The sequence below is a fragment of the Pelecanus crispus genome, chromosome 9, assembly GCF_030463565.1.
Source record: "Pelecanus crispus isolate bPelCri1 chromosome 9, bPelCri1.pri, whole genome shotgun sequence".
Classification (NCBI taxonomy): Eukaryota; Metazoa; Chordata; class Aves; order Pelecaniformes; family Pelecanidae; genus Pelecanus; species Pelecanus crispus.
In genome coordinates this window covers 546,146-567,532 of record NC_134651.1, presented here as the reverse complement: position 1 = coordinate 567,532, position 21,387 = coordinate 546,146, and the positions used below count along the sequence as shown (strand labels likewise).

The following is a 21,387-nucleotide window of genomic DNA, read 5'->3' as shown; positions in this document are numbered from 1 at the left end:
AAGCCCGGCGGGGCCGGAGCCGAGTGCGTGGAACCTGCCCCGGCCCCCCCGGCCTTGAGGGCAGCGGGGAGGCCACGGCCACGGCCGCCCTTCCCCTGCACGGAGCGCTTGGGGCCGCTAGCAGAGCGGCCAGGAGAAAGGGAGGGGAAAATGAGAAGTGGAAGAAAGCAAAATTAAAAAATTTCAAAAAAAAAGTGTTAAAAAAATCAGAGTAAAAAAACTTACCACGATCACCACAGCAGCTGCAGTAGCTGAAGCTTCATTTTTTTTATCCTTAGCAGTCAATTAGGTAGCATGGCCTCGTTACTTTGCTACTCCACCCTTTTTATTGGTTTAGTGTGGACTTGGTAGTGTAGGTTAATGGTTGGACTGGATGATCTTAAAGGGCTTTTCCAACCTAAACGATTCTGTGATTCTTTAAAGACTCTGCCCTTGTAACAGAAGAACAGAAGTACTTTTTATTATTAAATGCTCTTTATTTTTATCTACATCCCATTATTGCATAAAGATCACATCTTTTTAAATATAATAAAGCTATCAAATGGATAAACCTCATCACCTTCGCTCCTCACACCTAAACTGGAAGATAAACCAACAGGCAGCTTCTGTTTTTTTTAGGCAATATGCTTTAAGAACATGAGCACATTTCTGGTTTGAACAGCTGATGTGATATTTGTTACTTGTTTACAGTTTCACATGTGCACAAATATTTAGGAAAGCTTTTTAAAAGGCAAGTGTGCAGCAAATCTGTAGACTTTTGCATCCTCAGTCGTTTGCTAAAACATTTTATTGTGTTCAAGTTAATACAAATTGTATTTTGCATGAACTTTGTGTTAACGCCACATTGGATTTCCACGAAGTTTTAAAGACCCAGTTCTAGGTCTTCCAGTTCTTGAAGGAGAGCAGCTTCTTTCTGAATCTTCTCCAACTAGAACAAAAAAAGCACAAGATGTCATAGATGCAGCTTTCCATAAAATGAAACTGGAATAAACTGCATACAACGTAACAGTACCTGATTCTTCTCCAGCTGTTTGCCAGCAGCTGCTTGTTCTTTCAGCTGTTCAATTGCCTTTAGTTTCTGTAAAAAATAAACAAAAAACCCCACACTAACACAAAAATATTGGTGAACCAAGAATAGAAAAAGAAACAGTCATAGAAGTTCCTGCACCTGCAATTGCCTGATCTACCAGGAGTCAGGTCTCAACATGGAAGGCACATTCCATTTAAACACCTCCAAATGCTCAATCTGGAATTCCCCACCAACAACAGACATTTCTTTCAAGAACAAAACCTAGAGAACAGAAGCGCTTCTTAGTCTCTGAAACATAAACACTGTGCATTATCTCACTGAAGGGCTAGACCCAAATTCAGAAATTACTCCTCCACTATCACCCTCCCTCTTCACCACACATTTTCCTCAGAAAGCCCAGAATATTAATCAAAACAGAGGACCATGAAAAGCAGGAGGCAGCCAAGAGAAAAAAGCCTGATGAATTATGCAGAAACGGGAAAGATTCTCGAGCCTGAACCAAACAACTTCCATTCTGAAATTGTTTAATCCCAAGAATGTCCAAGATTGGCAGTAAACTTGGCACTCATATCATTTAGAAGTTAGGGAACAAACTGAAACCACGTAGCATGGTTGCCTCCTCAGATCCAAGATCCAATAAACAAGAAGCCCACACCGCCGCTTTCTAAACACCATAAACACCTTTAAGCTGTACCCCTGCCCCTCAGCTGTGAGGACTGGGCGCCCGTGCAACAGCATTGGTAATAGCAGACTGGAATATGCTTCCGTGCACCTGTCAGTGGCTTCTACACTGTCTAGACACTGCTCTTACAAGATCTTCAGGGTCCCGGCAAGTGATGACCTCTACTGTTTTACAAAATGGAAAAAGCAAAGGAAGTAGGTTTACAAATTCAGGAAGTTGCCATCTATGTAAATGCTCCCCTGCTGAGCTCAAGCCACCTTGCTATCAGACTAGATCTTACAGACCTAGATCTACAGATCTAAGAGATGGCTCTTAGAGAAATCTGCTCTTTGTTAGAAAAAAAAAAACTTCCCCTCACCTTTTTTAAATTCTTTATCTTCTTGTCTACTTCAGGATCTCCTGATGTTACAGCAGGCACAGCACTCCGTGGTGCATTCTGTGATGCCGAGGACTGTGTAGATTCCTGGTTTGCGTCAGCTTTGGCCTCCTGTAAATAAATAAAACACATTATCTAGAAAATACATTCTATTACAATAGGACTGCAAAATGTCTTTAATAATTTCAAGGGATCAATTTAATATTTCTTCTTTCACTAGTTTGCTGGTGTTCTCCAAAATTTGTAAATGACTTGCTTTGATGTATTGCATTACCTATATATATGCTTTCCACAAAAAAAGGGTTATCTGTGAACAACCCACATGCTGTTTCTTGTTTAATTCCTACTTCCTCAAGACACCAACCATATATAGCGTAGGGAAACATCAGTAAGGATGGCACAACAAACACATACACACTTTATAAGGTAGACTGGCAGGTCATTGTCTCTGAAGTAAAAGAAAGGACTCAAAACCAAGGTAAGAAATTTAAAAAAAAAAAAAAATCTTAAATAAATTATTGCTTCAGAAGTTAGTAGAAATTGGAAAGCTAATACGAAAAACTGATTTTTATCTACCTAGCCAAAGACTAGCAAGCAAAGAGGTGACCCAGACAGGCTGTCTGTGGTCTGCCCCGATAGCATGCCTCAGCCCTGCCCTGCTGAGGGGACGCATCAAAGCGGCGAGACCATTCTTAACTTCTCAGCCTAAGACTGGAACAAGCTGTGCAGATTGTCTGAAGGTGAAAGGGCAGAATTACTTACTCTTAACATTGATTTCAGCTAACATTCACAGCAACTAATCAAAGCTGTTATTTTTAAGTCATCCTTTTGTACCTGCTTTAGTCCAATTAAAAAGTCTACCACCCTCCCCACAACGTGCAAAACGTGTGGAACGTTCTCAGTGCAACTAACGGTCACTGCTCTGAGAATGATCAGTGCCATTTGTGAAAAATAATTAACATTATCCCTGAAAGAACTACTTCTGCAGTACCTGTTTAGCAGCTTTCTTCGCTTCATGTTTCCTTTGATTTTTGAGAGCCGTTTTAGAGAGTGGCTTATCACTGCTTCCCGACTGCGGTTTCATATTCTGAGGTGGCTCATCCTCATGCTGCAGGATATGTAAAATTAACAGTTACGAAATCTGTATTCCATGTTGGCAAGCGTGTTGTACAAAAAAAAAAAATGAACAGTGAACCCCCAAACCTACTTAAGACCTTAAGACAACATCATGAAGATGAACCATAAAGGGAGAGGAAGGGAAAACAAAGCAAGCAAGCAAGCAGAAGGGGCGGGGGGGGGGAAGGGTATGTGCCCTTTTTCAAGTAGCAGAAGACAGTGTGAAAAGGGTTTCAAACTCATCCATTCTCAATTTCGGATGGGACTATCCTGTATATCCTAAAGAAAGGAGGTTGTAGTGAGGTGGGTGTTGGTCTCTTCTCCCAAGTAGCTAGCGATAGGACGAGAGGAAATGGGCTCAAGCTGCGCCAGGGGAGGTTTAGACTAGAAATTAGGAAAAATTTCTTTACGGAAAGGGTGGTCAAGCATTGGACCAGGCTGCCCAGAGAGGTGGTGGAGTCCCCATCCCTGGAAGTGTTCAAAAAACGGGCAGAGGTGGCACTTTGGGATATGGTTCAGTCTGGTCTACCCTTGATTGGTTTAGGTGGGCTTGGTAGTGTAGGTTAATGGTTGGACTGGATGATCTTAAAGGTCTTTTCCAACCTAGACGATTCTATGATTCTATGATTTAATGGATTTCTGCTAAAATAACAAAATCATGATGTTTTCTCTGTCGGGGGGAAATGAAATCAGAGAGGAATAAAACACCACAAAATGACTGAAGCTTGGCATTTTGCTTTTGTTGACAACTTTTTAACTCAAACTCCTAGTGACAAGAAAGGAAAAATGGCTTGCTGGGAGGGGAGATGGGGTGGGGGGTGTTAGATGGGAGGTGAAAAGGGGGGGGTTGTTCAGTCTTTCAGTTTTTTAAGGTAACTCTTAATTGAGGAGCTGGATTGTTTTAATGCATATGACAAGATTTCTTGCCCATATAAGTAAACAGAATGATTTAATTTAATGCATCTTTTCTCTCCTACCTCTGCTTGTTGATAATTTGTGAAATCAGACATTAGTATGATTAATAACTCGCTCACAAGCCAAGCAGCAGTCTTTCCTTCAAAAGCACAAGGCTCAAAATCAAAGCTCTCTGAGACTTAAAACGTCAAGGGTGCAATTGGCGAATGTAATTAGTTGCTACTCAGCCTACTTTGAAAACTTGCAGAAAAGAAACTAATTAGACAAGTAGGTCACTATACTGAAACCTGCTTAAACTGCAACTGACTTGCTAAAAATCAAATCGTCTCTAGCAAGTAAACTGACATAAAGAGAAAAAAAAAAAAGCTGTTGGGAGGACAGTCACCCACCTGTCTAGCTGGGTTTAGACTGGTAAGTCGGGTCACCCAAATCAAGAGACTTCTATCTTAACTAGAGTACCCAATTTCACTATAAACCAAATCTGCAGTTTATTGTTCCAGTGCATGTTGTAGAGAGCGTTTTTAAAGCTTGCAAATGACTTTGTAAAAGGAGAGTGTTTGGACCAACAAAATTTCAGTTTTCTAGCACACCTTCTTGCAAACAGTGAGCAAAGTGTCGAGAGGATTATCAAGAAAACCTCTCAAAAACCCCACAATACTACTGTCAGTCTGATTACTCTTCTAATGTCTCTCATTAAATATATACACATATTTGAGGCCAAGCTTCAAAGACAGGCAAAGCAATGAAACAGACCAACGCAGTTCGTGTATGAGACTGCCTACTTACCAGCTTGGAGCTTGTTACAGGTTTGTTTCTCAGGGCTGGAGGTCTGTACGCTTGGGCAGGCTTTGGCTCAGCACTGGGCAATTCACTTGGAACTGCCTGGTATTTTACTGCTTTCGCTGGGAACACTCCATCCAAGAAGGGCTGCCAGAAAACCTGCCACATTTCTTCATTTGATGGAACTTCGTAGCTGTGCAATAGCGAGCCAGTGTAGTGCCAAATCTTGTAACCATTACTGACCCGTAGCCTGGGAGCACACGTAGCTGTTACGATATGTTCCCCATCAGGACACCAAGCAAAGTACGTGGAATCCGAGGCTACTGGTTTGGAAATGAGTTTGTAGTTCTTAACATCCCACACTTCCATCTGTCCCCTGAGATTTCCAAATCCTGCTAGCACTAGGATGTGTCCATGGGGGCTGTAGTAGGCAGCATTGCGAGGACCGGTTCCAAAATCAAAGACGGGGTCACATTTCAGATTAAACACTGTTGCTTTGGCAGGCATAAAACCATACACAGCACAGAACTCAACAGAATTGGGGTTCCAAACAACATCATAAATAGGACCATTTTTTGCTAAAGGAAAAGGAAAATATGCAGCTGTTAGGAGATTATATCTTTTCAGTACAAGCAAAAGTAAAATCAATAGCGATTCTTAACTTCATGCTTTGCTAAAATGCTGTGATCTAATTACTGACAGTGAAAATGAATTCTTCTAACAATAGATGCAGAAACAACATTTTATCTTCTGATAATTTTAGTTAAGGTTTGCAACAATAACTGCAGCCATTCCAAATTACCTCTGTAGGGTCAGCATCAGCACTTTAACAGTAAGCATATTTTTTTCATGTAAAAAAATTCCTTTATTTTTTTCCTCATTATTCAAGTATGATCTCTCAGGACCTTCTCAAACTGTCCCACTAGAAACCTGCAAAAACAGGAGTTTTATACCAGCTGGATACTAGTTCCTCTTTTTTTAATGTAAGAAATAGCACACAGCTCAGCAAAATACTGATCTAAGTTATCTTTGGACTGTGCTCACGCAGGGTATTTTATGAGACAGATTTTAAAGTGAGAGCACACACAATAAATGGTTTTACACATAATAATTAAAACTTGATATTGTCAGAAGCTATTCTGGGTGTCAGAACATTAGGAGATACTGAAGAATGATGAATTAGTGATGGAATCTCATGTAAAATATACAGGGGTAAGTAAAAACCATAGCTCATTATAATTTTTCATAATCTGGATATCTTTACCTGTATTTCAGATAAATGCCAAGTGCATTACTGACAATTCTTAAATCCAGACGTTGACCCAAACTATTTAAATTGTTCATTCCTGTTGTTATTCTAAAGCCTCATTATCTTTAGAAACTAGGCTGTGCAAGCAATCACCCTGTGTTTTCCCCTTTAGAACTTTTTAGGTGACATTAACCAAATGCAAGTGCAGAGACAGAGGTCTTCCTGCACATTTCATGACAGTAGGCAGCTGGAGAGATGAAGGCAGCTTTATATGGGCTTCAACAGCTAAGGCAAAGGCTGCAGCACGAGCATGTATTAGTCAAAAATGAAAAAACCCTCTACAAATGCTAGTGTGAAAAAAGCTTCAAAATTGGACCTCAGAAGTAACCAGAAGATACAAATCCACAGAAAATCAGGCACCACTCACTCCAAGTGCCCACCACTTGCTTTTGTTGGAAAAAAACAGGTTTACAAGACAGTTTGTTTTTTTTTTTTCCTTCAAAAGGAATAGCTACATTAAATGAAACTTAATGATAAGCTTCCTGTTTAATAAAGACGCATTTCAAAGGGCAAAGAAGGTTTTAATAAGCATGTAATAAACAAGTAGTGTTCCCAATCCAGGAAAGTGCTCCCAGAGAGATTCTAGATACTGAGTTACAGTAAATCCTGATTATTTTTCCCCAGTGAAGTTAGCAACAAAGGGAAACGGGGCACAGTACTTGCTACCACAAGTTTTGCTACAGAAGGCAAACTGCAGATGTTCTCAGCACTAGTATTGAAGAGAATATATTCAGTCTCTTTACAGTCACTTAAGCAGAGATAGTCTACATCACCCCATCCCCAGTGTTTTGAAATATTCACAAGCTAGCCTCTTTATAATCCCAAACAAGACAAGTGTTTAACATAAACAGCAACAACTCAAGATAGTGAAAAAATACCATCATAGGGGAAATTAATAAATGGACTTCAAACAAGACACTGAATGAAATTAAGAGCATCAACCTGCTTCTCCCCAACATGTCATTTTTATGGCTTAGAACTCTTTCCATTTTACTATACCAAATATAGGAATTCCATTTTCTAACATACTTTAAAAAAAAAAAAATGCTCTCACTCTGCCCCTGTTCCTAGAGTAACAGCATCAGCTGCATGTCTAAAAGTACACGTAAGGTTATTCTGTTTGGTAACATACTTTCCTGCCCATTTTGGTTTCTCAGATATTAAGCTGGCTCCATTGTCCAAGTGTTTCCTTAGTAAACATGCACAATTCCCTTCCTGTGCACATGAACACACTCAGAAGCAGTTTATTTGTATATTTTAACTGAAAGCATGTGCACTCTGCCACTGACATTAAGACAACAAGTATACGGGAGACAAGAAGATAATTCAGTTATTAAAAAAAAGAAAAAACAACCTACCTTACTCCAGATTTTAAAAAAAAAAAATTCTCAAGAATAATTTTTTGTTGAGTACTTCATTTTTTAACAAAAAGATTACTTTGTTACACTAACAAAAAAACCCCTCATACGTTAAACAAAAGCTGGTGAAACAGCAGTTCCCACTATCGAGAGCTGTAATACAATGAAAAAATGCCCGAGAGCTACTTACGCAATTGTACAACCGCACTTTCTCCATTTGTTGCAATGTAGTGCAGAGTTTGCTCTCCATAGTACGAAGCACCTGTTTTATCAACTTCCGTACTAGCTATTACTAGCACAGCAGTAGCTAACAGAACAGACATACAGTTATTTCAATACACTTACTGCAAATTATATAAACTATTTCACAAAATACCATGAACAAAGAGAAACTAGTTTGATTATGAATTCTAGTCAGTTGCTTGTGTAATGTGGTGGTATCATTCTCTTCTGAATTTAATTTTTCCTAAACATCAACCCAAATGGAACAAGTCTCCTCCTTTCTCAGATAAAAAGCGTAAGCCAAGTCTATTCGTTCATCACTGAATTATGAATAGGTGAACATACTCTTGCAGCCATAAAAAAGATATTCATCTGACTAAGGCAGGAACCAAGTATCCTGATCAGTCCTTGAACAAAATGTTTCATCAACAGCTTTTGTATGTACATCATCTGACTAAGGCAGGAACCAAGCATCCTGATCAGTCCTTGAATAAAATGTTTCATCAACAGCTTTTGTATGTACATCTGTTTTATGGAAAACTGTGTGCCCACATGTGGTTTCTACATGTATGTAAACCTTTCCTGCATTCCAGTCAATGTGGGTTGAAGCAAAATGGTTTTTACAAAATTATTCTGAAACACCTCATTGCTAACAAAGAGCAAAGCACAGAGAGGACTGTGCAAATCATCCCAATTGTGACACGTCTGCGTATACCCAATTTTACAGATTAAGAACAGCTTATGCTCTAGTATAATCTTATGTTTACAGTCTAAATACATTACCATCGGAGAATACAAAATTCAATTTGAATTTTCTATTCAATTGCAAAATTTACCAACATGTAGGATATTCCCAATTACAATATACAAAATTGTATACAGGAAAGTTATGAGCACTTCAGAGCATTCAGAATTGTAACCTTAAAACTGCATTGCCATTAATGGATTTCTTCAGTATTTATCTGCACATGCAAATTAAATGCAAAACCCACACAGTAAATAAAGTAATTAAATCCAAAATGGGTGGAATATAAAAGTTTAAACATACAGCTGTTGTACCTTTTTTGTTCCATAGCATTGTCACCTTGTCAGCTTTAAAGAAACTTTTATTAGCTAGTGCAGACTGAGGGCCGCCAAAGTTGGGATACTGATAGAGTCTAACGAACGATGGTGCACCTTTACTGCCCGGAACATACACAGCAACCTAAAACAAAGCCACGAGATTTTATTGCAGATGATATTCTTGGCAGCACAGGGTCTACACTCTACTAGTATATGGTACTAGAATTACAGTAATTTTTTGAAGAAAACCAAGAAAAAGATTGGAAAAAACATCGGAAGTACCTTGGTTGGCTGTGCTCCTGGAGATAACACAAAATCATTAACCTTTTGCAAATGCAGTTTATTTGCAATAGTATCTGGGGGAAAAAAAAAAAAAAAAAAGAGGTCACAGATGTGATGACATCAATGACAAACCACGTTAGCCTGGATTACTTAACTATACCTTCTTATGGGTCTGTATCATGGATAATAAAGAACAGTGTATATATAAAGGATTTCTTTTAGTAGACAACCAACCATTACCTTCCCATTTCATCACACATTTTTATTTACAAAACCAACTTGAACCAAGCCTACATCTGAAATCCAGTATTTAGTATTTGGAAGTTCAAACGGCAAGGAAGCTTCTGAACCCCACGTGAACACAGCTCGTGTTTTAAGCCAGGCGCAGCGTTCTTCACCTTATCTGTGGCTGACTTCAGAGGAAGCAGCATCAGTGACATTCGGAAAACACGCACCATTGCACAGAGCCAGGGATTCTCCCCTCACAACTAACTTTACTGGATGATTCTTCCTGGCAAGAGGCATTCACAAAGGCCTGTTCTGTGCTGAACATTGCTGCTTTACACAAACAGCTTATGGGAAATGCATCTTTAAAAAGTAAACGAACAGCAGCAACCCACAACCTTATGCCAGCAAGGAAGTCTGCACAGAGCAGCAGACCTTGTGCCGGAACAGACAATTCCGTGCTTCCCTAGCATAGCTTCATTAACATCAGTAAGGCTAATTATCAGGCAACTGCATCTCGCATAGGCTGTATTTTTAGCACCTAAGATAATTCTTGCAGCAGCTTTAAAAAATAAAATAAAAAAACCCGCACACCACTGTTCTCCCACCAGCAGTTTTCTTTTATGCCTTTAAATTTTTGTTCTAATTCATTTTTATCTTCCTGCTTTTTTCTTCCCCTTTCCCTTTCTGACCTCTGTTGACTCCAAATACCCTACCACTAGTAGTAAGTTTCCTTGGAAAAAATGCTCTAGCTTCACAACTTCATTTTTGCCATCAATATAAATTTTCTAATGAGCCATTTTTAATAGTTCATTGACAGAACACACACAACCCAAAGTAGTAATCATATTTTCTACTGACAATTTCCTGGATCTCATTAGTGAGAAACAATACAAAATCAGGCCTCTAATTGAAAATTAGATGCATTTCATACCAGACAAGTATAAAGTATAAGTGAAAAGATAAACAAGGAAGTGAAAACATACTTCATTAAAACATGATAATTCTGAATTCCAAATTCAGTGTAGGCAGTATTTCACATAAAAAGGAAGCCAAAGAAGAAATGAGGAAAAAAACTGAAAGCAGATAAAAAACCCACCCAAAAGAAGATGCCTATATAGAATGCAATGAAACTATCTTATAGAAATACTTGCTTACTGAAGTTGTTGTTTTCAAAGAAGTGCACTTCATTGTTTACATTTCTGGCACAAATGCTTTCATCATCTGCCCAACAAGGACACCTACATTTTAAGAAAAAAATTAGAAACAGAGTGATGCTCATCTTCAGCAGTCTAGAATTTTTTTCCTCCATTTCTGAAGCAAGTTCAAACATGATACATGTTTCAAATGGACAAATGACATCTGTATAGTAAAAACCATACAACTAGATGTAGTTACTGTCTCCCCAGCTTTCTCTGTGGTGCAAAATGATAGTGAATTTATACTAAGAAATGAACAATTAACTACGTACAGAGATACTTACAAGCACAGATACTTGCTGCAGCTAGTAGCAGGCAGTATTTTGAAAGCCAACACCACACTAAAAGTTCTATTTACCTGGATCAGATTTTGAAAATGACTTTTTTTTTCAAACAATTAACATCTGGAAAAGCTATTTACCAGTTCTGCATCTTTTTCTGGATGAAAGATTTTAAACATTTTCCAGTTTTCACATCGTAAAGTTGTAGGTTGGGCACCCCCGCTGCGCCATCTTTAGCAGCTGCAACAAAAACATGGATCACAATAGCGGTCTCTGGGGATTAAATCTGCTTCACCATGATGACATTCCATCTCATGATTCTACAAGCAACCAAACATGCATAAACTTCTAACAAGAAGCATCCCACCCCCTGAGGGACTAAACCCTAGACCGCCAATTGCTTTACCTACTAACGTAAGTCTTTCAGTCTACAGAAAGAACTAACATTTGGAAGCGTAGGGTTTCTACTCCCATTACAAGACAAGGACCACCAACACTAGGACAGATTTTTTAATGTGTGTTTTTTAATGAAAATCAAAAGCTGTCCTCTTGGCAAACAATGAGGCTATGTTCTCCATTCCTACTTTTGTTCTCAAGAGAATGCAACACGTTTTGTCCATCACACTGCAGTCACAGCTCTATCTGCAAGCCATACAAAGTGGTTCTGCCGGTTTTAAACTCTCTATACCCTTCTACTCACGCCAGATACTACAGCCTGTTTGCACCAATGATTCAAAACAGGCCCCCGAACAGTTCTCCAACAGTCCACAGCTGGCATCAATTCTGTCACTTGCGCTGCCCTGTCTTGTCCTACAACCTGTCCCAGACCGCTTCCCACACGCTCAGCTTATGGCCAGCTCTTTCTCTCTAAGGAAGCATTTACACCGCCTGCTTTACATAGGCAACTTAGATGAGACTGAGGCTATCTAAATCGGGAACATAAACTCCATAGAGAGGCAGAGGGGAGAATAAAGCCCTCTGGACAATGGAGAACACTCAAGTCAGCTGTGCCCAGTGGAGGACACGACTACTCTGAGACAGCTTACACTTCTCCTTGTCTTATACAAGAATCTAAACTGCTTGAACAGTGTGTTATTCAGACGCACTCTTTGCACTAACATCAGTTACCAATTTTTAGAAACGCACGATTTACGTGATAGAGTAATCGTTAGTACGTGCAGTCTGACTTAGTGTTTGTAAGAACGGTCGATACCAAATGCTTTCAGAAGATGGCATCCCTCCCTCCTCCACTATATACTTGATGACACATGTAACTTTCTGTACTCCTCCTATACTGCTCATTCAGCCAATAAATATGCTACAATGACAAATCAGGTAATGGAAAGCCTGCAAACCGAATTAAAATATGCAGTTACCCCGTGTACTTTTAAAGGTGGTAAAATACTCACTTGTATAGGCCTGCCATGTTGCCAGAACATTATTCTTTGGCGAGAACTCAAGGCAAACTGCCTTTGGAAGATCAAAGGAACGGAGTAACTCAGCGCTGGTGACATTAACAATATTTACTCTGGAACCAAAAGACGCTATTTCAATAAAACATGCTTGGAATAGTTAATTAATAGCCAAAGTAACTTTTCATGTATTTGACCTGTTCTGAATTTGGCCAATGTAACAAAATGAGAAGAGCTTTTTTCCCCCTCCTGTTTTTACTAAATTTTTGCAAGAACACATTTTAAAACCAGATACCCAAGCCTAACAGAAACTAAGTGAAAGCACTGGTCAAAACATATCACATATTTTTATCTGCAACATTTAAACTCTGAACCAGAGACAAGATATACTCTATCCATAGAGAGTCCGTCCACACTTCTACAGTGCTAAAGCTGAGCAACGTCCAACAGAAAGATTCTAACTGAATTAAAACACGCATTTACCCCACGTATTTTTAAAGGTCTTCCATCTATAAGGATACAACATTTAACATTTGGGCTTTTCGAGTTTGGGGGATGGAGGGAGACATGGACAATAAAAAGCAAAGGTCAGACAGCTGAACAAACAAGGTCAAGCACTGTATATTAAAGATCTGCCACATATGGAATCCAGAGAAACAAAAAAGATCACATTGAGATGTGTGCAAGCCACTGCTGTTCTCAGAAGCTGCATTAGGAGCCTATTCCGCAGCATCTCACTAACTGCTCCCCCTTCACAAATGAAGGAAGATGGACAGCCCCCAAAACAAAGAGGCATGGCAGGACTAGACAGATTTGCCGTTTGCAATATTCTCATTTAAAGCACGGGTACCTGGATATACAACCTGGTTGGTTGAAAAACACTTTTCTCCACAAACATTTTCTGGAAATGGACCTTTCCAATTGACAAAAATACTTTTTTTAATGAAAAATGAAGAGCCTGGATATTTTGGAGAATGAGAAACAACTGTGAAAGTAATGAATCCTACATCTAAGTTACCTACTTCAAAAGAAATGTTTTTTTAAAGAAAACTTAAAAGAAAAGTATTACTAAATACTTTTGCAGATTTTTTTAACCTGTTAGTAACAATACTGACATTTCAGAAAAAGCCTTATCACCTCTTTATAGCAGCAACCCCATGAGGCACTCTTATGTAAAGGACAGTCTCTAGTAAACTCTAATGCACCTGGTCTATAAAAAAAAACCAACCTTGTGACGTTTGTACATAAGGTGTATAGAATCTTCATTTTCTGTGAACTTTACTAATAGATCAATCCCAGAAAACCAGGTACTATTGTACTGGAAAGTATGAACAAAACAACCAAACAAAGCATATCCAGATTCCACAGGAATGTGTGCGTTATAAATATAAGAAAAACAGGAAATATTTCATCTGATATTCATGAAACAAAGCCACTGCTGCGAATAATGCAAAAATAAACTGCATTTAAAGTGTGTATGCAAACATTTTTCGTTAACAGCAATAGCCTTTACACAGACAAGAACAAATGGGGCATAATTGACTCGGTTTATTTAATACAAACTAAATGATTAATATCACAAAATGCACCAACTTTTCTCCATTGCACCAGGCAAAGAGGGAACCGTCCTTGCTAAAAGCAACAGCTTTGCAACTTTTTCCAGAGTCCCTACAGAAATAAGAAATGCACATTAGTATTCAAACATATTGCGTAAGTTAAGGTATTTTTAACAAACAGAAAAAGCAATGCACTGATGTTCCTGCTGTGCTCCCAAACAGCACTTTGTAACAGTTCAATCTACTCTGCAATTGTTCAGTGATTATTACCTGGGCAATGAGAAGTCAGGCAAGCGTAAAACCTTCAAAACCATCAATTTTCTAAACTGTTGACAGTAGGAAAAAATTCACTTGTATTTATACATTTTTCAATTCTAGAGTCTACCTTTATTTTTTAGAAAATTATTTATTTTGTGCAAAAGATCAAAAATAGTGATAACAACAGTACCTTTGAAACGCCGTGCTCTCCGTGAAACTAGGTGGCCCATTCACCATATAAAGCCCTTCGGATCCTCTCACTGGAAGAGCAAACAAATAACTCCTCATTTCAAATTCAGAAAATTATCCAAAGCAAAAGCTTTTTCTAATTTATGAACCTCGAGACCTGCACACGCTTTTCCCCTGCTTGCGTAAATGAGAGTAAATGAGAGAGAGGGTTGTAAAGGAAATTCAGAACGTAACATGTGCCGAGACAGCTGGCTTCATCCAAGGCAGCCGCAGGATTAAAACAGAGGACAGAGGCAGCGCGGCCTTCCCAGCAGGGCCAGTTCAGGAACCGGTTCGTCCCTCTGCCACAGGAGCACTGGTGCCAGTGCAAAGAAGGGAGCAGGAGCACCGCGGAGGGTGGCGGGGCAGGACGGAGCCAAACCAGGCGCACGGCAGAGGGGCTGAGGCAGGGGCACCCCTGGAGCCCTCCCCTCCCCGGCTCCGGCAGGGCCAGCGACACCGGGCTGCGGGGCCGTGCCCGGCCGGGAAGCGAGCATCCCAAGGGTGGAGATCCACAGCCTCTCCAGGCAGCCTGTGCCGCGTTCAGTCTCAGAGTAAAACAGTTTTTCTTATGTTTTAGTGCAATTTCCTGGATTTCAGCTTGAGCCCATTGCCCACCATCCCCTCTCTGGATACCACAAAACAAGAGTCTGGCTTCATCTCGCAGGATGACCTCAAACTACAGAAGAGCTGCGCCTGCATAAGGAAGGACATAGAGTGGGACGACATCTCGTCCTAAACTTGCCGATGGTCCACAGCTCTCAACCCTGCTGCAGGAGGCACTTTCATGAAGCCTAACTTGCAGAAGCTGAAAATTCTCCATCACGGCAAGAGCTGCACAGGAGTCCTGCACAGTGGAGCTGAAAGGGGCTGCCCAGCCACTCCCCGAAGCGAGGCTTAGCTGCCTAAACACAGGAAGAGCATTTGCCAAAGAAAGATTGTGTTGGACTGATTTTTTTGCTGATGTGAGACAGGATTTGCCCTATTGTTAGTTTCAATATTGAAGTTCAACTTGGAAAACAGGAAGCATGAAAGAAATATCAATATAGAATGTGTTTCAAACTTCATTTTTTTCCCAGAGACATTGCCATGCTTACGGCACTAGAAAACAAACAAGAAATAAAGACAGATTCAGGCAAAATCACACAGCTGGAATTGTTACATAGTGAATAAAACAAACCTTTTTTCAGGTAGTTCTAATACAAGCACGTTAGAATTCAAAGTTAAACCACAAAACGGGCAATTGTTATGTAGGCATTAGCTGCACCTTATGCATTTTCTTGGGACACCAAAGATGCCTACTGAGGTGACAACTTTTTACTGACAAACACGACTCAAGAAAGCAAGACCTGTACTAGCTCAAGCTGCCGGTTCCGCAGCTGTATTGTTTCAAGGAAGCGTTAGGGCCAGCGGTGCACGGGAGGTCTGACAGCAGAGTGGCAGCGCTCCCGCTCGGCTGGGTCAATCCACACGTGAACCACGCGATGGAATCCACGCGCAGATCCAGCAACGCAACGCCTGGACGACAGCAGCGTCTGCCACCAGACATCCTTACGCTGCCCTGCAGAGCTGCTCTTTGAACCGCCAAGTATCCTTACTTCACCTCCCTCGCAGCACTTTAGAAATTAACAAATGGAAAACATTTTAAGCCAGAGTTTAGAAGATCAGAGGAAATACTATTTTGATAGATTTCAAATCTCCACCTGCTGTATGCCCCTGTACTTCGATGGGGGTACACCATTCCCCTAGCATACCTCGAGTACATTTTAACCACACATTAAATATGACCCACTAGCTTCGCAGCCCTGCCTCGAGTCTGTTCTCCAGGTCCTCTGTTAGCCCCCCTCCCCCAAAAAAATAAAAACCAATTTTACAACAGATTACAGACAGTAGCAAGCAGTCCAAAATCCACCCTGAACAACTGCAACTCCCCGATACACCCAAGTGAGGATAAATATGCGGATGTTTGAAGCTTAGAAACACAGGAAAGGAAAAATCCCTTATATCGTGGACAACTTTAAAACAGAGAAAAGGAAGGACCCTTAAAAGAAATGCCACGAAATACAGTGGTAAGCCCGCAAGATGCGGTGAAGATGCTTCAGTCGGCTGTGAGCTCCTGCTAGCTGCGAAGCCCTTTGCAGACTGCGCTGGGCCGACCCCCACCTCCTGCAGCCCCCGGGGCCGCCACCACCCGCTCCGAACCCGGGGGGCCCGGCTGGGCGGAGGGGCTGCCCTGCCCTGCCCTCCCCCAGCCGCCCCGTCCCCTCTAGCACAGCATCTCCGGCAGCGATTCACCAGTTACCAGCTGGCCGCACGAGGGCATTAACCCAGGGAAAAGAACAAGAAAGCTTTTAAAAAGCGTGCTTTTGTGCGCCCGAGCACCTCCCCGCGGCGGAGCCGGCGGGAGGCCCGCTGGCGGACCAGCGGCTCCTCAGGCGAGGAAAGGACGGGGAGGAGGTGGCACCCCCAGGGCAAGGCCGGGCCGCGGGCCAAGGGCCGAGCGCGCCCACGAGGCCACAACACGGCCCGGCGAGGCCGGGGCCGGGACCCGGGGCCGGGACCCAGGGCCGGGAGCGGCCACGCCGCGGCAGCGCGCCCCGGGGAAGGGACCAGCGGAGGGCACGGGGCCGCCTCAGCCCAACGCGGCGCCTGCCTGCCTGCCTGCCTGCCTGCCTGCTCCCGGTCCCGGTCCCGGTCCCCGCGCTGGGCCGCCCGGGCCCGACTCACCCGCCAGCAGCGGCGCGGGGGGCGCCATCTTGGCGCGGCGGCCCGGCGCGTTCCGGCTCCTTCCGCTTCCGGGTGAGCGGCGCCGCGCGGCCGCCCCAGAGACGTCCACGTCGCGCGGGGCGGAGGTGCCCGCACGTGACGGGGGGAGGCGGCCGCTGACGGCCCGCCGCCGGCGCGCGCTGCCCCGGAAGGGCTGGGCCGGCGGGCGCGCGGGTTGGCGGCGGGCGGCGGCCCCGCCCCGCGTGCGTTTGCGCGTGTTTCCGGCGGGCGGCGCCGCGCGGTGCTGACGCTGGCAGCGGGCGGCGCGCGGAGCCCGGAGCCGAGCCGAGCGGAGCGGAGCGGCGGCGGCGTTGGCCCGGCCCGTCCGTCCCGTCCCGTCCCGTCCCGTCCCGCCCCGCCGTGCAGCATGGTGGCCAAGCAGCGCATCCGCATGGCCAACGAGAAGCACAGCAAGAACATCACGCAGCGCGGGAACGTCGCCAAGACCTCGGTGCGCGGCGGGGCGGGGGGGGCCGGGGCGGGGCGGGGCGGCGGCCGGGGGCTGACGGCGCTGCTGTGCCCGCAGAGGACGGCGCCGGAGGAGAAGGCGTCGGTCGGGCCCTGGCTGCTGGCGCTGTTCATCTTCGTGGTCTGCGGATCAGGTAAGCGGGCGCGGGCGGGCCCGGCGCCGTTGCCGGCCCTGTGGGCCCCCGTTGCCGGCCCTGTGGGCCCCCGTTGCCGGCCCTGTGGGCCCCCGTTGCCGGCCCTCTCGGCCCCCGTTGCCGGCCCTCTCGGCCCCCGTTGCCGGCCCTCTCGGCCCCCTTGCCGGCGAGCCCGCTGCGGCCTGCCCGCCTGGCCTGCGGGCGCTGTCCGGCGAGCGCTCCCCCCCCCGCTCTCTTGCAGCCATCTTCCAGATCATCCAGAGCATCCGGATGGGCATGTGAGGGGCCCGGCGCCGGGCCAGGCCCCCCGCGCCCCCAGCGCTGCCATGAACTGTGCCCCCGGCCGGCGCCCCGTCAGCCCCGGTTCGTCGCAGCGGCTGCCCAGGAGCGGTGCTCGGCATCGGCCGTGCCACATTCCAGGTCCCTTCAGGAGTCATTCCGAGTTTTCTAGCCCGTGCCACAGTGCCTTGAACAGCACCACATGTATAAAGCAATAAAATTATATTGTTGATCTACAATCGTGGACCTACTTATTCGGTGAAGTATACGGTCATGTTCTCTGTAGATACGTTAAGCTGTACGCGATGTAGATACTTAGGAATTGACGTCTGCTGTAAAGGCCGGTCTTGTGATCTGTTTAAGTCTCTGTATAGCTGGAAATGGTTTTATTTAAGTCGGCAGCCAGGATTTTTATAGTAGCTGGAGTATGGAGCATGTTCATAACGCAGCAGCTGGGCCGCGCAGCGTTCTGTAGCTTACCAAAGCGACTCGTCCTCTCTGTACGCGTAGAGTAGTCTCACTGCAGCATGTGGCAGTGCGTTAGCGCGCAAACGCTTACCGCGACGGGAAATATCCTATACCTCGTGTTCTAATAAATATGAAATGCTTGTTTGTATAGAGTTAGTGGGTGTTACTTAATTAGAAACCAGCATGACCGCACAGCAGCTGTTTCTGACATAACCCGATGCTGAAGTTTCACAGCCCGCTGAGCGGCCGGGGCCAGAGCTGCTGGCTTACCAAGCCTCTCCTGGCCGCAGGCTGTGACCGTGCTGTAAATACTTCTTGGACGACTTTCAACAAGCGGTGATAGTTTTAAATTTTACAATGTTGTATGGGAATGTTTCGTGCAGGCACAGGGGACCCTGCCCCTCCTGCCTACGGTTCTGCTTTTATGTGCAGCATCTGCAGAGTGTGGTATGTCTTGCAATATATATTTAATCCTATTTAAGGTAAATCCTGCTTTCAACTCGATTTCATCTAATGACGGACCCAGTACCTAACTGCTTCCCTATGGACAACCGCAGTTCCTTCTCGGTGATACTGAAGAAAAAAAAGAAAAGCCCTCCTTATGCCTGTAGACGGCTGTAACTCCAGATCACAGTGGAAGATGCTGCTATCGATCGTATCTTATTGCTGGTGGCCCAGGCTTTGCGTTGGCCTCTTGCTGTCTGTTGTGGTAAAGAAAGGCGGTCTGAAATCGGTCTGCTGTTGTACGCAGTTGCTACAGGAAGATTTCTTTTTCCAGGTTTCTTAGCAGAAGACAAATTTAAAATCTGGTTACGTTAGAAGTAATAGAAAAACGTTTCTGTAGAGATTAATTAAATGCCTGTTAGCCTTGAAGGAAGCCGATCTTTTGTGTGAGTTGTCGTATTTCCATATGAAATCATTGGGACTGCTGTAAACCAGCGCAGCCAGGAGCATGCCCCAGAACCTAGCCGTACGAGGTGACGTGCATTCCTTGTTCTTCAACACTCGTATTTTGTAAGTGGCGGTGGTGGGGGGAAGTATGTATAATCTCTGATTTTAAATAAATAAAGTTCTTTTCAAATGTGAGTTGTCTTCGTTTTGAGGTTGGCAAAACGGTGCCTTACTGGGTGTTGAAGCTCGGCCGCTTTACCCTGAGCGCAGCTTCGTTAGCTTCTCCCCCGAGAGCAGCCCCTTTGCCGCAGGAAGCCCCCGTGTTCGGCTCTTAGGGGGTCTGGGCCACACCAGTGCCAGGGTGCCTCTGAGCCGCGGGCTGCAGGGGCTCCAGCTGCAGAAGCGACGCGGTGCTGCTCCCCTTCCCCTTGGGGCCGGGCCCATCTCCCCGCAGGGGTTTGGCAGGCGGCTGCTCCCCTCCCTGTCTGTCCCCTGGTGACGCAGCGGAGGCCTGGGGGGCCTGACCGGGTCCTGCTCCTACGGGAGACGTTTACTGTCACAGCGTAGTAATGACGGCGTGAAGAACAAATCTGAAGAAGACTTGCTTTGGTGTAAATAACAGAAAGCACTGGTGTTTGTGGTGCTTTGCCCATGAAGTAGCTCAGCATGCTTTTTCCACCGCCAGCATCGCTGGATTCGGAAGAGAAGCACATTGTTAGTCACGTGTAAATAAAGGGATGTGCAGCGGCTGCTTTTGCTGTAATTGCAGCATGAACAGCAATCCTTGTCTGACAGACCAGGGGCCAGCGATGGCCTCTGTCAGATAATGGCAGTTTGGCATACCGTGCCACTTGAAAACCAGCGTTCTGGGGGTGCCCTACATTGAAAAGCCATGAAAGAGTAGTTAGAGCCAAGAACGGGCAAGGGCACAAGGGGTGAGAAGGCTCCGTGGCTCACAGCTGCATTTGTGTTGAGCTGACAACACAAGAGCGAGGTCGTTCTGCAGGTGATGTGGCATTAAATAGCAGGAACATGCAGTTAGAAGAGGGACAGGAGTGCACGATGAGGAGCATCTGCTGTCTGCGCCCGGCGGCTGCAGCCCCTGGGGGTCTCTGCTTCCAGGCGTGTTCCCACAGTGCCCCCAACAAGGGACTCTGCCGGGGCAGTCAAGCGTAGCTTGGTCATTTACTGGGCCAAGGAGAGGGAACAGCGGCGGTCAGCAGTGGGTCGTTAAGAGCTGAGGTGTGCGCCGCTTATCTTTAGAAAGTCCATCAAGCGGTGTTCACTCTAAGGTGACGATCAAGGGGACGGTGATACCCGAGGATATTCCTTCCAGGCAACAGGTCTTTATTTTTACAACAACTTTGCATTACACTGGAAAAGTTACTTGATTTGAGCACATGAAACTACTACAAAATTTTCTTTGACCAGTAGACTCTACGTGCTTAGAAAGATCCAACTGAGTGCGACACTACGCAACTTGAAAAGACAAAAAAAGAAAGCAACGAGCCCCCTGCCTTGTTGCTAGGCTCCTGCGAGCGGCGGATGCTCTTTGGTGGCTGTGTAGCAAGGAAGGACGAGCCACCGGCGCAGGAGGCTGCGGTTAGGGAACGTTTAAACAAACTGGGCGCACACAAGTCCATGGGACCTGACGGGGTGTGCCCACGGGAGAGATTCCTGAGGACCGGAAGAAAGCAAATGTCATGCCTGTCTTTATGAAGGACGAGGAGGAGGATCTAGGGAACTGCAGGCTGGCCCACCTCACCTTATCGCCCCAGGGTGATGGAGCAAAGCCTCCCGGAAACCACTTCCAGGTACACAGAGGGCAAGGCAGTGATCGGGAGCAGCCATGGATTTCTGAAGGGGAAAACGCACTCAGTTTACCCGCCAGCCTTCTGCTGGGAGATGACTGGCTCAGTGAAGCAGGGGACAGCAACAGATGCTGCTTGTCTTCACTTTGGCTCAGCTTTCGACACAGCCTCCCGTCGCAGCCTCGCAGACGAGCACCGCAGGGGCTGGGTGAGCGGACAGCAAGGACTGAGCCCCAGCCGAGCTGCCGGGACGGCAGGGCTGCCGGCGGCGGCGTGAAA

The 21,387-nt window shown here is 44.9% G+C and overlaps 2 protein-coding genes across 6 annotated transcripts; one reads left to right on the top strand and one right to left on the bottom strand.

Annotated features, from left to right (window-relative positions):
- Window positions 1–769: 769 nt before the first annotated feature.
- Window positions 770–17,052, bottom strand: EIF2A (eukaryotic translation initiation factor 2A). 4 transcript variants are annotated; one of them, XM_075716269.1, is made up of 14 exons: window positions 17,019–17,052; window positions 14,254–14,323; window positions 13,843–13,917; window positions 12,247–12,365; window positions 10,978–11,077; window positions 10,516–10,598; window positions 9,133–9,206; window positions 8,848–8,992; window positions 7,757–7,873; window positions 4,906–5,477; window positions 3,080–3,196; window positions 2,071–2,199; window positions 1,013–1,078; window positions 770–928 (listed from the first exon to the last, which is right to left on the bottom strand). In XM_075716269.1, exons 1-14 carry the CDS (start codon window positions 17,044–17,046, stop codon window positions 863–865), a joined length of 1,761 nt encoding a protein of 586 aa, XP_075572384.1. In that variant the 5' UTR covers window positions 17,047–17,052; the 3' UTR covers window positions 770–862. The 4 variants fall into 4 exon arrangements, with proteins under 4 accessions (XP_075572384.1, XP_075572387.1, XP_075572385.1 ...); XM_075716272.1 differs by lacking the exon at window positions 17,019–17,052 and adding an exon at window positions 15,672–15,874; XM_075716270.1 differs by lacking the exon at window positions 13,843–13,917.
- A 226-nt stretch (window positions 17,053–17,278) lies between these two features.
- Window positions 17,279–18,244, top strand: SERP1 (stress associated endoplasmic reticulum protein 1). 2 transcript variants are annotated; one of them, XM_075716668.1, is made up of 4 exons: window positions 17,279–17,298; window positions 17,424–17,508; window positions 17,584–17,659; window positions 17,901–18,244. In XM_075716668.1, the coding sequence occupies exons 2-4, from the start codon at window positions 17,425–17,427 to the stop codon at window positions 17,939–17,941; spliced, it is 201 nt and encodes a 66-aa protein (XP_075572783.1). In that variant the 5' UTR covers window positions 17,279–17,298; window position 17,424; the 3' UTR covers window positions 17,942–18,244. The 2 variants fall into 2 exon arrangements, with proteins under 2 accessions (XP_075572783.1, XP_075572782.1); XM_075716667.1 differs by lacking the exon at window positions 17,279–17,298 and having other exon boundaries at window positions 17,367–17,508.
- The last annotated feature ends 3,143 nt before the right edge of the window (window positions 18,245–21,387 follow it).

Excerpts from the sequence above, each read along its gene's own strand:
- SERP1 (XM_075716668.1), top strand. The coding sequence starts at position 17,425 with ATGGTGGCCAAGCAGCGCATCCGCATGGCCAACGAGAAGCACAGCAAG. Across the intron at positions 17,509-17,583 it reads GGAACGTCGCCAAGACCTCG|AGGACGGCGCCGGAGGAGAA; the intron begins GTGCGCGGCGGG and ends CTGTGCCCGCAG. Across the intron at positions 17,660-17,900 it reads CTTCGTGGTCTGCGGATCAG|CCATCTTCCAGATCATCCAG; the intron begins GTAAGCGGGCGC and ends GCTCTCTTGCAG.
- EIF2A (XM_075716272.1), bottom strand. The coding sequence starts at position 15,840 with ATGTCTGGTGGCAGACGCTGCTGTCGTCCAGGCGTTGCGTTGCTGGAT. Across the intron at positions 12,366-13,842 it reads GCCTGGTGCAATGGAGAAAA|AGTAAATATTGTTAATGTCA; the intron begins GTTGGTGCATTT and ends TTTTGGTTCCAG. Across the intron at positions 10,599-10,977 it reads CAGAAAAAGATGCAGAACTG|GTGTCCTTGTTGGGCAGATG; the intron begins GTAAATAGCTTT and ends CTTAAAATGTAG.